General features: G+C 46.8%; 1 protein-coding gene and 1 pseudogene across 8 annotated transcripts in view; both read left to right on the top strand.

Moving 5' to 3' along the window:
* Odf2 (outer dense fiber of sperm tails 2) overlaps positions 1-13,313 on the top strand; it is a 43,828-nt gene extending 30,515 nt beyond the window's left edge. For all 8 annotated transcript variants that reach the window (XM_085835061.1, XM_021155671.3, XM_029473287.2 and 5 more), the window contains 7 exons: positions 2,040-2,150; positions 2,261-2,365; positions 3,672-3,830; positions 5,082-5,182; positions 7,378-7,540; positions 8,137-8,262; positions 11,966-13,313. In XM_085835061.1, coding sequence (XP_085691187.1) covers positions 2,040-2,150; positions 2,261-2,365; positions 3,672-3,830; positions 5,082-5,182; positions 7,378-7,540; positions 8,137-8,262; positions 11,966-12,157 — 957 coding nt within the window. In that variant the 3' untranslated portion in view covers positions 12,158-13,313. The remainder of the gene's footprint in view (positions 1-2,039; positions 2,151-2,260; positions 2,366-3,671; positions 3,831-5,081; positions 5,183-7,377; positions 7,541-8,136; positions 8,263-11,965) is intronic.
* Positions 13,314-14,351: 1,038 nt separating this feature from the next.
* Positions 14,352-14,965, top strand: LOC147005953 (oocyte-specific homeobox protein 8-like; annotated as a pseudogene).
* The last annotated feature ends 1,711 nt before the right edge of the window (positions 14,966-16,676 follow it).

Here is a 16,676-nt window from a genome sequence, read left to right as displayed (position 1 = left end):
TGGGTGGGCGCTGTGAGCTGGCTCCTCTAGCCTTTGTTTTCCTGGTACTGGGCATTTGCCTTGTTCCTCTGGTGCTGTGGACATGGCTGGGTGCACAGAGGTGGTTATACTTGTAACAGAATTGCCAGGTCATCCTAGTTCAACCATAGCAGATGCTAACAAGTACAAAGGAGTTGTACACATTGTTTCCACCTGTGCCACTCAGGGTCAGCACGTGCTATTGCCAGTCTTTGGTCCTTTTACTGCTTTGGTGGTATAGTATCTTTGCTGTACTGCATTTTCAGACACATTGAAAATAACTTCCTGGCTGGAGAGATGGCTCAGCGGTTAAGAGCAATGACTGTTCTTCTGGAGTTCCTGAGTTCAAATCCCAGCAACCATCTGTAACAAGACCTGATTCCCTCTCCTGGTGTCAGATGACAGCTACAGTGTACTTACATAGAATAAATAAAATAAATCTTTAAGAAAGAAAGAAAGGAAGGAAAGAAAGGAAAGAAAGAAAAGAAATGAACTTCCAAGGAGACAGGAGAAACACAAGCTGAAGGCTAGCATGGGAAAGATATATATATATATATATATATATATATATATATATATATATATACACAGAGAAAGAGAGAGAGAGAGAGATGAGTGTTTCAGGTGAGTTTAGGATACACAGAGATGACCCTATCTCAAACAAAATTAACAACCTCAGAATCCAATACTTAGGGATTATAGCCTGGTGTATCTGTTCAGTTTATACTGTGCCATTGAAAGTATGGTTAGAAATATATCCCCTTAGGTGGTCAGATATGTTCATAGGAAAAGTTTAAAACATCACAGAAAGCCAGGCAATGGTAGCACACGTCTTTAATCCCAGCACTTGGGAGGCAGAAGCAAGCAGATTTCTGAGTTCGAGGCCAGCCTGGTCTACAGAGTGAGTTCCAGGACAGCCAGGGCTACACAGAGAAACCCTGTCTCGAAAAAACAAAAACAAAAACAAAAAAAAAAACAAAAAACAAAAAATCACAGAAGCTAGGGGAGTCTCTCAGGAGTAGGGAAGCACTTGACATGTGCTAAGGCATCAGATATAGGTCTCTTGTCATAGTGAGTGTGTTTGTCCTAATGGTGACAGCCAAGCGCGCTGACTCCACCCAGCTGACACTCCTAAGCTTCCTTTCCCTGTCTGTGGTGCTGCTCCCCATTTCTCTCTCTCTCTGATGCTGAGGTCGGAGGTCAGGGCCTTTTGCATGCTAAGCCAGCACTGTACCATGAGGCTGAGCTCCAACCCTTTCTTCTCTCCAGGCCAGTGTCTTAAGCCTTCTCTCTTCTCCTTCCGTTTCTGCCTCTGCCCTCCTCTTTCTTATTTATTTATTAGCCTCAGACTTGCAACAGTCCTGCCTCAGCCCATTGAGAGCTGGGACTGAACATGAGCCAGCGCTCACTCTGCCTGTGTGTGTGTGTACACACATTCATGTGCACACATACATGTATGTTCATCTTCTCCTGTTTCCTACTTATCTATATTGCAAATCCATTTACATAGCAGGTAACTATCTTGAGAGGTGATGGAATTTAATGTCTTGAAAATACGTTTACAACATATTGTTAATTTTAAAAAGTATCTTAAGTGTTTTGAAAGCATCGTATAATTTGTTTTTTCCTGAAGCAAGTTAGAGAACAATAGCTCTGAGGCCAACTCTTAAGGCTTGGTCACGTGATCCATGGGTTTGATATTCCTTTTCTTTCTAGCATGCTAGGCAAGTGCATTGCCACTTGGCTGCACCAAGCTGTCTTTCCTTTAGAGACTGTGTGTTGCCTTTGGAATGAGAAATTTGTCATTAACTCTGTCCACATTTGGGGGTCATATTTGGAGACTTACTCGCTGATGAATAGACTGTGTGTGTGTGTGTGTAAAAAATGTATGTATATATAATATATGTATGTATTCATGCATGTATGTATGTTCTTTGCTGGCTCCTAGAAGTACACTGAGGGTCAGGAGGCCCTCATCTTGACCCTTCATCTACGTTGCTCACAAGCCCTCCCTTCTTTAGGCTAGCTTTGCCCCTATGGAGGACAAGCTCAACCAGGCTCACTTGGAGGTTCAGCAGCTGAAGGCGTCAGTGAAGAACTACGAGGGGATGATAGACAACTACAAGAGCCAGGTAGACGCCGCGGGCAGCCTGGTCCCCTGCTCGTTGGCTCGCAGTCTTTCGAGGAGAAGATGGGGGGGGGGTCTGCAAAGAGCATCCACTGTGGTTTTATTGTTCCCTAGGTGATGAAAACAAGATTGGAGGCTGATGAAGTGGCTGCGCAGCTAGAGCGCTGCGACAAAGAGAACAAGATGCTTAAAGACGAGATGAACAAAGAGATCGAGGCGGTACTGTCCCCTTCTGTGCTCTCCTCACTGCCTGGGCCCTTTTCCTGCCTGATTTGGCTCACAAGAGTAACTGATTTCTCTCTGGCTCCCACCCCACCCAATTTTTCTTTGTTTGTTGTCCCCTCCCTGGCTCTTTCTCTATACTGTCTTTCTAGTTCCATTTTCCCCTTTTGGTTTGGAAAAAAAAAAAAAAAAAGCCCCTTTGGCAAGGTGGACTCAGATCTACATGGTGGGCAGGCACTTGGATGCCCATTTTTTTCTGCCTGAACTCTGTTTTTGTAGCATCTATAAATGTGCCTAGCATCCCCTCTGGAAGGGTCTTTCTCTTCAGAGCTTTTGGCTGGTTGGGGTGTAGTAATTGTCTTAAAGATTCCCTTGGGCAGTCTGAGTCGGGCTCAGCCAGCAGTTACGGGAGCAGCTCAATTCTGCCTCTGGTCACAGCCTTAAAGCTTAAGGATGCAGCAGCAGGGCCAGCTATTTCTTTCTTTCTTTTTTTTTTTTTTTTTTTTTTTTTTGGTTTTTTGAGACAGGGTTTATCTGTATAGCCCTGGCTGTCCTGGAACTCACTTTGTAGACCAGGCTGGCCTCGAACTCAGAAACCCGCCTGCCTCTGCCTCCCGAGTGCTGGGATTAAAGGCGTGCGCCACCACGCCCGGCAGGGCCAGCTATTTCTAATCCTCCCTGAAATTTGTATCATCATGGCTGCCTTCCTAGGGGCTTTGGAGTCATCTCAGCCGGTAATCCTGGCTTTTAAACTAGACTTTAGCTACGTTTGAGCCTCTCACCCTTACTGTCCTTTGTGGGTTTGTTTTTTGGTTTTTAATTGTCCCTTTTTAATTTAATTTAATTTAATTTAATTTTTTAAAAAAGACTTTATTTTTATATGTGAGTATACTGCTGTCCTTCAGACACACACCAGAAGAGGGAATCTGATCCCATTACAGATGGCTGTGAGCCACCAGGTGGTTGCTGGGATTTGAACTCAGGACCTCTGGAAGAGCAGTCAGTGTTCTAACCACTGAGCCATCTCTCCAGCTCCTAAATTGTCCTTTTTTTATTATTGTTCAAATAAAGTGACTGCAGAGAGCCCTCAGGATGGTGCTGAAATGTGGTGTCACCACTGATATTTCCTGACTGAATGAATGGCTACTGCAAGTGTCCCAGGGTGTAGGCTCAGTGTGCCCTGCCAAGATCAGCCTGCTCTGCCTCAGCGGGAGCAGACCGACTCCTGCCAGCGGGACTGGGTCAGCCCTGCTGTGTTCTCAGATGGGATCTTACCAATGCTGGGCTTCTTTTCCTGCTTCAGGCCCGTCGGCAGTTCCAGTCACAGCTGGCTGACCTACAACAGCTGCCTGACATCCTCAAGATCACGGAGGCCAAGCTGGCTGAGTGCCAAGACCAGCTGCAGGGCTACGAGAGGAAGAACATCGACCTCACAGCCATCATTTCAGACCTGCGCAGCCGGGTAAGGGACTGGCAGAAGGGATCCCATGAACTGGCCCGAGCAGGGGCCCGCTTACCGAGATGAGCTGCACGCCCCCCAAGGGAGGACCACTTCCTTTTTCTTGGCTGCCGATTTCTGAAAGGAGTGAGCTATCATCAGTGCTGTGAAATAAAAGTCTGGTGTGCCAAACCCTGCGTGTTGCACAAAGTGATTGTAGCTATAGACTCGCCACTGCCTTGCTATGGCCGCCACGCTCTGCCTGCTTCTGCCTTGCATATCCTGCTGCCATGCTCCGACCTGCAGCCACAGAGAGGACACCCAGAGGATCTGTGGCACCCACCGCTTGTCCACTGTTCCATCTTTCTCAAGCTTTAACTGCCTCTCCTTGTTTTCCACAGATCTACTTACCTAGGATTCTCTTCTGAGAGAAGCAAGCAGCCCCTTTGTCCAGAAGCTGTCTGTCTCTCAGTTTCTGGAACCGTACCCTGCACTGTTCAAGACATGACACAGAATTTACTTAAATCTGACATGGGCGGTCTCTTAATCTTTTCTCTTTAAAGTCTTTCTTTTGTTTGTTTTTGTTTTTTTGAAACAGGCTTCACATTAATTTTGAAATTACTGTGTAGCCAAGAGTGATCTTAAACTCTTAATCCTGCCTCTACCCCCGAAAATGCTGGAGTCTCCTGACGTGTCAGCTTCTGAGCAATCACACTGCCCCATGGGTTCTTCCTTCAGTAACACCCTGAGACCTAGAGGGGAAACAAGAGTCCCTATGTCACAGAGATGCTCAGTATCCACAGGGATTTGAACCCATGACTTTCAGACAATTGAATGTTCTTGGGGTCTCTTGAGCTCTCACTAACGCAGCATCCATGGTAACTTGTCAGACCTGCTGGCCTATTGCCCTGCCGCACTGCCCCATTAGGGAGGTGGAATCAGTGCTGCCAACACAATGGTAAAGCTTGGGGTTTGTTGTACAATGTGCTGCTAACGCCCCGTGTCTACTACAGTCCCCGTGGGGCTTCTGCAGCCCTCTTGTCATCAGGAACCAGCATCTAACCTGTGTTCTCCCAGTGTTGGGGGTGGAGCAGGTCTGCCCCACCCCTGTTCTCTTGTCTCTTCCAGGTTGTTGGTTGAATATGGGACACCGGCTGAGGGCAGTCTGCCTCTTTCCTGGGTGTGGATGCTGTCACAGGAGAACGGGGAATCCCTTCATTCCTCAACCTTACCAGAAATGCCCGCATAAACCAGACTGCGTTCCTGTCATTTTAGATCGAACATCAGGGGGACAAGCTGGAGATGGCGAGAGAGAAACATCAGGCTTCCCAGAAGGAAAATAAACAGCTGAGTCAGAAGGTGGATGAACTGGAGAGGTTAGAGGCACTTGGTCCCATGTCTGTCCTCTTCCTAGGACCTGAGACTTTCTGCCACTTAGCTGCTTTGTGCTTAGTGTGCTGAAGTATTGGAAGGACTCAAGGTCCTGGAAGGTACTAGGCAGAACTCAGAGGAAGAGCTGCTTACGTGTCAGTGGTAAGCCTTGTGGACGAGAGGAAGGGGGGTGTCAGCCGGGAGAGATGCTGTGGGACCATACGATCAAAGGACAGTCTTCTGGTAGGCGCGATTATCTCAAGAAGACCAGCAGGCCTGCTTTGAGTGAAGCAGCCAGAGCACCCGCGTGCTGCTGACCAGCATTTCTGTGACCTCCCTGATCTTCCTACAGACTGTTAGAGACAGGCGTAGGTGAAGCTCACAGCGCTTGGTGTCGGAAGCCCTGGCCTCAGGTCCGGTCCCTTGTGACCATGGGTAGATGCTTTAACTCTGCTGGACCTGGTTCCAGGTGTGAGGAAGGATGAGTGTAGGAGTAGTGTGCCGCCTGAGACACAGCAGTCTTCAGTGAGAGGGTCTCAGAAAGGGCTCTCCTGCCTCACTCACAAGCTGGTTGTATATGGTTGCCAGCTGGTACTATTAGTCCTAATTAGTGACCTTTTTTTTTCAAGGATATACTTTATTTTTTAATTGTCTCTATTTGTGAGTGTCTGGGAGTATGTACAGATGCCCACAGTGACTCAGAGCCTCTGCAGCTGCAGTTATAGGCAGTTGTGAACTGCCTGATGTGAGTCCTGGGACCTGAACTTGGTTTGTCCTTTGCAAGAGCAGTGTGTGCTCTTAAACATCAGGCCATCTCTCTAGCTCCTATCTTTTTTAACCCTATTTTTATTTATTCCTATATATTTGTACACAGCATAGGTAACTGCATGGGTGTAGGTATTAGCGGACAACTTGTGGGAGTCAGTTCTCTTCTTTCACAATGTGGGTCTTGTGGATTGAACTCTGGCCATGGCGCTTTTCAGCGAGCACTTTTACCCACTGAACCATAGTTTGCCTGTCCCATAGTTTGCCTCTTTGAGCCAGAGTGTAAGTTTGTGGCCTGCAACTCCAATTGACTCAGCCAACTGAGTTCTGAGGTCATAGGCGTGGACGACCCAAATGTTATCTGTAAGGAAACCAAGCTCAGGCAATGATTATAACTTGCCCAGATGCACACAGCCGGTTCCTACAAATGATGTTCCTTAAGCTGGGAACTCTTCTTCCAGAACCATGGTGGCATCTGCAAGCAGAGGACTAGGACCCCAGAGTGGTAGCACACCACTAGTCCCAGTACTTGGGAGGCTAAGGCAGGAGGATTGCTGCCAGCTAGAGACCAGCTTGGGCTGTGTTATAAAACCCTGTCTTGGGAGAGATGGCTCAGCAGTTAAGAGCACTGACTGCTCTTTCAGAGGTTCTGAGTTCAATTCCCAGCAACCACATGGTGGCTCACAACCTTCTGTAATGAGATCTGATGCTCTCTTCTCATGTGTTTGAAGACAGCTACAGTATACTCATACATAAATAAATCTTTAAAAGAAAAAGTTGGAGGGCTAAGGGTCTTAGGGTCTTAATTGCCTTAAAGGTCAGGGTAGCCCACAGTGGGTCTGAACCAGATGGCCTCTGCTCTGCCAAACTGACCCACAAACATAGCTAGGTTCAACAGGACCTGCAATGAGTGTTCTTTAAAGATGATGCTGTTCTGGAGAAACAGGAGAGATGGTGCATAAAGTAGGGTGGCCACAGCTGTCCTGTGTCTATCACATAAGCTACTGTGTGGCTCAGCTGAAGTCTTTTTGCTGAGCTGGGCTTTGGTGACAGACCTGTCAGCTGTGCTGCCCTCAGTCCTGTTTCTCCTGTTTCCCTCAGGCTTCACACCCTTATTCCCAGAATGGGTTGGTGACGACAGGCCTTCTGTGAGCTGCAGGTTGCTGTTCTCTGTGTGACACTATGAAAAGACCACCATGTGCACTCAGTTGCACATGCAGTCCTTTCCGCTCTCCCCACTGTCCTGTGACCCACTGTTGCAGATGCACAGTCCAGCAGTCACCTTGCTGATCTGAAAATGCTTTCTGTTTCTTCCTGTGGCTCCTTGAAGATTGTTCAAGTGACAAGATTCCCAATTCAGAGGAGGCAGAAGCCCCCTGGCAGTGGATCAAGGCAGGTAGGTCATTGCAGGGTCTAATGGAGTGCTCTCACCTAGGAAACTGGAGGCTACCAGCGCCCAGAATGTCGAGTTCCTACAGGTGATTGCCAAGAGGGAGGAGGCAATCCACCAGGCTCAGCTCCGGCTGGAAGAGAAAACGAGGGAGTGTGGGTCCTTGGCGAGGCAGTTGGAGAGTGCCATTGAAGATGCCAGGCGACAGGTCAGTCATTGTACTCCTAGTTTGCTTTGTGTTCTGGCCCTTTCTTGGCCTACTCTCCCATCTGAAGAATGGGAGCATCTTCTTCCTGAATGCGTTGTGAGGAGGAAATGGGTGTCTGTTGTCGAGGATTGGCCGTTTGTGCTATTGCTCATGTACATTGCTCTTCTTGAGATTCTGGGAAGTTTTTTCACATTATAGGAATACTGGAAAAGGTCAGGCAAAAAGGAGGCTGGTAAGCTTCCCTCAGAGCTAGAGAGATGAGTAACAGCACTAGTTGCTCTTCTTGAGGACCCAGGTTCAATTCCCAGCGCCCACATGGCAGCTCACAGCAGTTTGTAATTCCAATTCCAAGGAATCTAGCACCGGCACAGACATACAATGTAGGCAAAACACCAATACACATAAAGAGAGGTGGGGGCTAAGGGGGGAGAGAGAGAGGGGAGAGAGAGAGAGAGACTCCCACTAGTTAGCTTCTGCTCTAAGGCTCCAGAATATTTTGCATACTGATGTGTGGATGAGTGTGACTGACCAGTGGGTGTGGCCAGCCATGTCTGTCAGGTCAGCTAGCCTTCCTTACCTCTGTACTTTGTGTGTAGGTGGAGCAAACCAAGGAACAGGCGCTCTCCAAGGAACGAGCAGCCCAGAGCAAAATCCTGGACCTTGAGACCCAGCTGAGCAGGACCAAGACAGAACTTGGCCAGCTGCGGCGGACTCGTGATGATGTGAGTTGGGCTAGTGGGCAGGGCTTCCTCAGGCGACCTGCACAACTGCCTGCAAGTGTTTTCGTGAGTCTCACCTAGGTTATTATCCCCAGTCACCTTACCATCCTTTAAGAATTAATTCTGGGTAGACCTCCCTTCCCTTTTTGGTACTTGGGATTGAACACAGAGTCTTGATGGTGTGAGGCAAACTGCTACTCCTGAGCTATGGCTCCTGTTACATCACTTCTTAAAATCACAGTTACAAGATGTCATTTATACCCATAAACACTTACTGCATAGCTGAACAGCTTTTAGTGTATCCATAGACTTACGAGATTATCAAATTCCTGTTAGGGATAAAATCATGGGGTAGAGGCTATCTCCATGTGAGTACATGAGAGAGAGTCAAAATAAGTAAAAATAACTCTTACTCCAAAGCAAGGGAAATCATGAAGATGTAAAAGAGCGCCTGAGAAGTACCCAGGAGGAAGGGCGACTCCCTGAGTAGACAGACAGCACTCTCACAGTGCAGGTCTGTGTCTGTGGCCTGTGGTGCTCGGGGCTGACTACTAAGGAGAGTCCCCGATGGTTTGGGGCCTGGCGAGTTGGATCAGTGGCTGTGAGCACTGCTTGCTCCTGGGTAAGACCTGGGTTTGGCTCCCAGCACCCATGTGACGACGGCTCAGTCTGTAACTACAGTTCCAGGGCATCTGATATTCTCTTTGGCTCATCAGTTAAAGGTCATAGGACTGGAGTTTGTATCCCAGCATCCACATAGGAGGCCAGGCATCCCACATACGCAGTGACTGTTGCCCCATTTTGCCTCTGTACACCTATGCAAACATGAAAATAAAGGTAACGTGGTCATCCTGAAGAACGTTAACCCAAACGCATGGAGGTCGGTGATATGCCAGATGAAGATCTCAGAAGTTCAGGGGGAAAAAGGATGAGTGATCTGAAGTTCAAGGCCAGCCTGGTCTACAAAGTGAGTTCCAGGACAGCCAGGGCTACACAGAGAAAGCCTGTCTCAAAACAAAACAAAACAAAACAAAAATAAAAAAACAAAAATAAAACCCAAAAAACAAAACAAAAAAACAACAACAACAAAAAAAAAAAAACCCAAAAACCAAAACAAACAGAAAAGAAATTGTGATTATGGGGAAACCCAGAAACGTTGGAAGTGACCAGATGATTTAGAAAACAGGAGAAAGCATCAGAGAAGACCAAAGCAAGCAGAAGAAAGAAGCTGAGGAAAGGAGGAGGGCATGGTCAGCCAAGCCCACTCAGACATGAGCGTGGAGAGGCAAACAGCCTGCCATGCGAGCTCATAGCTTTCACTCCCTCCATTGAGAGGCATCGGCAGGTGGATGTTGGAATTTGATGCCAGCCTGGTCTGGGGTAGCCAGGACTGTATAGTAGAGTGACCCTGTCTCAAAAACCAAAACCAACCAACCAAAAAACCCAAACATGACCACAGTATCAGAATCTTCTGGGATACTATTAAGAGACCAAGTCTAAGAACTGTCAAGACAGAAGGAACTGGAACCCTGAAGGCAGAGAGTCAAGTTGATGAGATTACACACAGAGATATTTATTAAAAGGGATCGACCCTCAAACTTGAGGTATTTAGAGTCACAAATGCATAGAACCCAGAAGAACTTCTCTAAGAAGTGTTATAGTCAGTATGGCAAAGCAAAAGAAGAAAGATTGACAGGTAAAGGGGTGGGGTTGTAGAGATGGCCTGAGATTAGGATTACAGAGGACCTGGGTCTGCTGCTGAGCATCCTTTTCAGGGGATTCCAGCTCCAGGGGTTACAACAGCTCTGGCCCCCAGACACGGCATTTATGTGTACATACTCCAAGCAAATACATACAGATATTTAAAAATAAAACTTTAAGGGCAGGCGAAATGGCTCAGCAGGTAAGAGCACTGACTGCTCTTCCGAAGCTCCTGAGTTCAAATCCCAGCAACCACATGGTGGTTCACGACCACCCATAATGAGATCTGACGCACTCTTCTAGTGTGTCTGAAGTCAGCTACAGTGTACTTATATATAATAATAAATAAATCCTTAAAAGAAATAAAACTTGCCGGGTGTGGTGGCGCACACCTTTAATCTCCAGCCTTTTTGTTTGATAGCTGATACTGTCCTAAGTGGGAAGAAAATGAATATTTCCTTAATTTAGCTTGTTTTTAAAACAGTGTCTCACTATGTATCTCTGGCTGGTCTGGAACTCATTATGTAGAGTAGGATGGCCTCAAATGCATAGAGCTCTGCCTTGGTCTGCCTCCTGAGTGCTGGGATTCGTGATGTGCACTACCATGCCCAGCTCAATGGAGTGTCTGTAGTGAGGAAATGGGTAAGTGGGTAACACACTTGCCACCAAGCCTGATGAGCTGAGTTCCTTAGAATCCTTATGGTGGAAGGGGAAAACCATGAAGGCTGGAGCGATGGCTCAGGGGTTAAGAAAACCATGAAGGCTGGAGCGATGGCTCAAGGGTTAAGAAAACCATGAAGGCTGGAGCGATGGCTCAGGGGTTAAGAGTGCTGGTTGCTCTTGCAGAGGTCCTGAGTTCAGTTCCCAGCACCCACAATGGCGGCTCACAGCCATCTGTAATTGGATCCAATGACCTCTTCTGGTGTGTCTGAGGACAGCGAGATTGTGCTCACATATATTAAATAAATTAAATAAATAAATAAATAAATAAAGGGGAGAACCACATTCACAAATATGTGTAAAACATTTTTTTGAAGAAAATAACTGTGGCTAAACCTCAGTTGATAGGGAGAGTCCATGCTTGTATGTTTGAATCCCTGGGTTTAATTCCTATTAAGTATTAAAAAACAAAATCAGTCAAGGAGGTGCGTGCTTGTGACCTCAGCATAGCAGAGGGATCCACAGTTCAACATTATTCTCAACTACAGAGCAAATTTGAGGCCAGCCTGGGCTACATGATTCCCTGCCTAAAAAATAAACAAATGATAGCATGTTTTGCTGAGGATGCGGGAGAAGAGCAGCCCTTGAGCCCTTCCCATTGCTGATGCAGCAGTACCATGCTCAGCTCTAGTCCCAGGCTGCTTGCTTGCTTTTTTTTTTTTTTTTTTTCCCTTTTCTTCTTCTTTTGAGACAGGACTTCTTTGTGTAGCCCTGGCTGAACTACAACTCACTCTGTACACCAAGCGTGGGTGTGCTAGAAGAAAGCACCTGGTTCCTTGGAGTCACTTCTAACTAACTACATAGTGAGACTCTTTCTCAAATAATAAAATTGAACTCAGCCAGGTATGTTGACTTGGTGTATGTTGCCATAGTAACAGCACTCAGGTGGTTAAGTCAGGAAAATTGTAACTAATTCAAGGCCATGTACTAAGTCCTCTGGGCAGCTTGCTGAGGCGTTAGTTCAAAACAGTTAAAGAGCTGGTTGGTGGTTGAGTATGCCTCAGAGGTGGAGCATGAAGACCTCTGAGTTGGAGCCCATTCTGACTTATAGAGAGTGGGTTCCGGGACAGCCAGGACTACACAGAGAAGCAACACTAAAAAACAAAGAGAAACCCAAAACCAAGCAACTAACTTCCCCCACCCCCACCCAAGGGGATAAAACCCATCTCAACCCCAGGCGCTATGTGCCTCTCCCAGTGTTGGCACCCTAGAAGAGGATGCCTTTGTCTCTGATTGCCCACTGTTGCCTTCTTATTCTTGGTCCCTGTTCTCTTTCTTCCGTTAGGCGGATCGCAGATACCAGAGCCGCCTACAGGATCTGAAAGATCGCCTGGAGCAGTCTGAGAGTACCAACCGCAGCATGCAGAATTATGTCCAATTCCTCAAGGCCTCTTATGCAAATGTGTTTGGGGATGCTCCCTATACATCCTCCTACCTGACAAGCTCACCCATCCGCTCCCGATCGCCCCCTGCCTGAGGCCACCTGTCCAGGGTGTAAAGCCCATGCCTGATGCCAGACAACTGTGGAGTTAGCAAACCATAGCTGGCAAGCCCACTCGTTTTCAAATGTGCTCAGGGTCTGTTTCTCAACTAATGCCAGGAAGGCTCCTAGAGCAGCCAGGGATGAGTCAGGAACAATCTGGTTATCTTTCCTGACCTGGGAACCTGGTGGACTTCTCTAATCCTCACAGCCATACATTTGCCACATTAGGTACCAGATTTTGAAATCCCTGGAACTTTACATACAGAGTCTGCTTCCTTTCCTCAGGGAATGTTTGGACGGACTGTTCATGCAGACTCCTCCCAGCCCTCCTCTTTCCAGGCATACCAGGCATCCATCTCTCTCTCTCTCTCTCTCTCTCTCTCTCTCTCTCTCTCTCTCTCTCTCTCTCTCTCTCTTTCTCTCGGGGGTTTTTTGAGCTGAAGTTGCAGGAATCCTTCTCCAACTGAATGCCTGCATTGCCTTTTCTTTCCTTTTTATTTATTTATTTTTTAGTTTATTTTTTAATAAAAATAGAACTTTATTTGTATCGAGAAATAGTGAAAACAGGTAAATTAGTATCTGAGGTAAATTAGTCAGGGCTCATGGAGATGAGATGTTCACGGCTCCCTTGCTCCTGTGGAATCTGTAGCTACAAATGTCATGAAAATAAATCCGTTGTTTGCGTCACTCATTACATAGCAACTGGCATAGTCCCAGCTACAGCAGGTGTGTTCACAGTGAACTGTTTGGACACAGACCTAACAGTGGCAAGTGTGCTTGTAACCATGTGGTCTGGTTTCACAGTTCTGGGAACTGTAACTCCCAGCCTCTTACTCCAGGAACAATACCCAACAGTGTCATCCTTGCGCAGGGGCCATGGTGATCTGTATTGTTCCAGCTGTAGTGGATGCTCTGCTGAAGGGGAGTCAGCTTTTCTCCTCTTGGTGGGTAGGGCAGGAAGCAGTGTTCTCTTTAGTGCCAGGGGAAACCTCCCATGTCTGTTTCCTACAGGCCACTTGGTCCTCACGACCGTCCGGCCTGACAATCAGAATTCCTATCTCATTGCTTTTCTGTTCTCTTTGTATCTCTGGGATTCATTTATTTTTGAAAATTTTGTGTGGTTTTACAGGAAATAAAGTTTTTATCACTATGTCAGACTCCTTTGATTTCCCTTATCCCCTCCTTACTTTATAAATGATCAAGCTGAGTGAGGTGACACATACCTGTCGTAAGCACTGGGGAGACAGAGGCAGGAAAGTCTTTTTTTAAACGACTTAAGAAAATCTGTGAGAAAGTCATTTCATTGTGGGCAAGATAGGCAGCCGCTCTTTGTGGTTTTAGAAGAGAAAGCATCTGGTGGCCGGAGACTAGGCACCCGTCAGGCCTCGATACTTAGGGTTTGCGGAGGATCACTTACACCTGTGGGGTGTGCCTATGTTTTCTATTAAATACTACCCACTTTCTGGGTGATAAAGATTTGGGGCCGTTGTTTCTTTTCCTGCATTGAATGCGTGGGAGAGAACACTTACTAGAATGTGCACATGGGAGAGCCTAGGGTTGGTTTTGGTTTTTCTTTCCATTCTTTTTTTTTTTTTTTTTTTTTCTTGGTTTTTCGAGACAGGGTTTCTCTGTGTAGTCCTGGCTGTCCTGGAACTCACTCTGTAGACCAGGGTGGCCTCGAACTCAGAAATCCACCTGCCTCTGCCAAGTGCTGAGATTAAAGGTGTGTGCCACCCCACCCCCATCCCCATTCATTTTAAATTGGATTTGTGTACATATTATTTTATGTGTGGGTGGCCTGCATGTATGTGTGTGCTGTGAGACACACACATGTTCTTGGTGCTCTCTGAAGAGGGCATCAGCGTCCCTGGTACTGGAGTTGGGGATGGTTGAGAACCACCATGCATGCTGGGAATTGAAACCATGCTCTCAATAAGAGTAACATGTGCTCAACTGCTGACCCAGCTCATCTCTCTAGCCTCAGGACCCTGCCCATCCACCATCACCAACCAAAAACCAACCAATGAGTAAAAAGCAAAGCTTGCTCTTCAGAGGGGTCACTTTCTTCTAGCTGCCATTGGCCTGAGTTCTGGCCTTGACTCTTCTCTTGCTTTCCTATTCCTGTGATAAAACATCACAACCAATTTAAACACACACACACACACACACCAAAACAGAGTATGTCAAGATGCGGGAGCCTATTGATTTTCCAGGCTTTCCAATGCAGAATGCTCCCCCAAGATTCTATCTACACATTGGATCTCTAGACCTTCATTGTCCCCCAGATCTCCAAATGCCTCCAGCCCTGCTAGTGCCTCATTTTCACCAAATGCCCTAAAGCACCCTCTATTACCTGAATGTCTCTAAGTGGATCCAGGTCCCCTTAATGCCTCATTATCGCCAAAGACCACAACACATACACACACACACACACACACACACACACACACACACCTTGAAGGTCTATAGATGTCTCCAGGATCCCCAGTGAACCCAGGCTTTCAAGTTTGCCCCTGTCCCTCAGCTCCACTTGTAGCTCCTCAGGTCTTTCCAAGGCCACATGTTCCCCAAAAGTCTCCTATCAGGCAGTGGAAAGGGCGCACCAGGTATAGCCCAGAACAAAAGAGTAAGCTGGAAAATTTTTTCCTTGTAAAGTCCAAGTATCCTTCCTTCAAACAATGCCAGTAGCTGGCACAAAGTGTATGTGTGATGGAATACCAGATCCGGATATGGTTTAAGAACAGGAGGTCTAGATACTTTCGGGAGCATCCCCCAAAACATATAAAATCTCCTGGGAATTGAGGTGAGAGAGCCCACACTCACTGCACCAGCAGTGATCCCGTGTCCCCAAGCCTAGCAGATATTTGCTCTGTCTTTCCACCCAGCTCCTCTGGAATCTTCCCATCCCTTCTTCAGTCTTGACTGGTCCTGGGGAACATTCTGGGTGTGGTGCTGGCTGCCCATACCCAGACTACAGCAACCACTGGCCTATTTTCATCAACAAAAGCCATGGACCCAGTTCAATCTGTAGCAGTTGAAGACACATCAGACTCAGCTCCATAGATAAGACTCAGTCCTAGCCAAAGCTCCAGTACTATGCCACCTTCATAGAGCCAGCAGCAGCTCAAGTTCCCTCAAGAGATGCCGCTTTGAAGATCCATGTAGAATAAAACACTTGCATCCCAGGGCCAGTTCTGGGTTCAAGACCTACAACTGGCAAGCTGGATGTGGTGGCACACACCTGTAATCCCAGCACTTGGGAGGCAGAGGCAAGGGGATTTCTGAGTTCCAGGCCAGCCTGGTCTACAGAGTGAGGTATGCACCACCACATCCTGGCCACAAAATAAATAAATAAATAAATAAATAAAATTAAATTACATTTAAAAAAAGAGTTGAATTTGGCCTATTATTTGAGAGGGTTAGAGTTTGTAATTGTGGACTACATAGCACAGAGTTCACATCTGGATCCACACTGGGAGGCATCCGAGGAGCACTAGGATTCACAAGTCTTTTTTTTTTTTAAATGTAAAGTTAAGACTTTTTTTTTGTTTTGTTTTGTTTTTTCTTTTTTTTTTTTTGATTTATTTATTTATTATATGTAAGTACACTGTAGCTGTCTTCAGACACTCCAGAAGAGGGCGCCAGATCTTGTTACGGATGGTTGTGAGCCACCATGTGGTTGCTGGGATTTGAACTCTGGACCTTCGGAAGAGCAGTCGGGTGCTCTTACCCACTGAGCCATCTCACCAGCCCCTCACAAGTCCTTTTAAACCCCCAAGCCTACACTAATGAACCCCTCCACTAGTAACGATACAATTTTCCCCAAGCAGTTTCAGCCTATGGTGGCCATTCTCATTCAGATAACTATAGCATCTCAGCCATTCTCACCCAAGTCCAAAATTCCAGAGATTGCCACTGGAGAGAGTTCACTGGTTAACCACTGGCTGTGCGAGGGGAAGCATCCATCCAGGACACAGAGGAAAGAACCTTGACTTTATCAAGGTAGGCTGGAGAAATGCTTCTAAGGTGCTGACCGCTTTTGCCTACATCAGGCAAAAGCTCACATCCACCAGCAACTCAGTCCAGCTTCTTTGGCATTCGATTTCTCTGGTCTTAGAAGGCACCTCCACTAATCACATGCACATTTACATACATGTTGAAAATACATATTTCCTTAGAGCCAGGGTCCGACCATACAGCTCTGGGTGGCTCAGAACTCATGTAGACCAGCCTTGTCTCCAACTCAGATCCCCTGCCTCTGCCTCTCATGTGCCAAGACTGAAGGCATGCACCACCATGCCTTGGCTCCTACACAATTTCTCAATAAAAAAAACCAGTTGTCAAACGTAGACCACCACATGCATGTGTGGGTATGTAATTCCTATTTTATTTTCTGAACTAGTGTAAGCTCTGCACCACAGTGTTGACCTGTAGAACTGTTTGGATTGGGGTCCATTCCTGGGAAGTTTTTTTCTTAGCTAGGCCTTTTCCTGACTGTCCTGGAACTCACTCT

This window comes from Mus caroli, unplaced genomic scaffold (assembly GCF_978045245.1).
Source record: "Mus caroli unplaced genomic scaffold, Mus_caroli_1 scaffold_2, whole genome shotgun sequence".
In the NCBI taxonomy this organism is placed as follows: Eukaryota; Metazoa; Chordata; class Mammalia; order Rodentia; family Muridae; genus Mus; species Mus caroli.
Note: the sequence above shows the minus strand (reverse complement) of the source record. Positions and strands in the feature narration are given on the sequence as shown.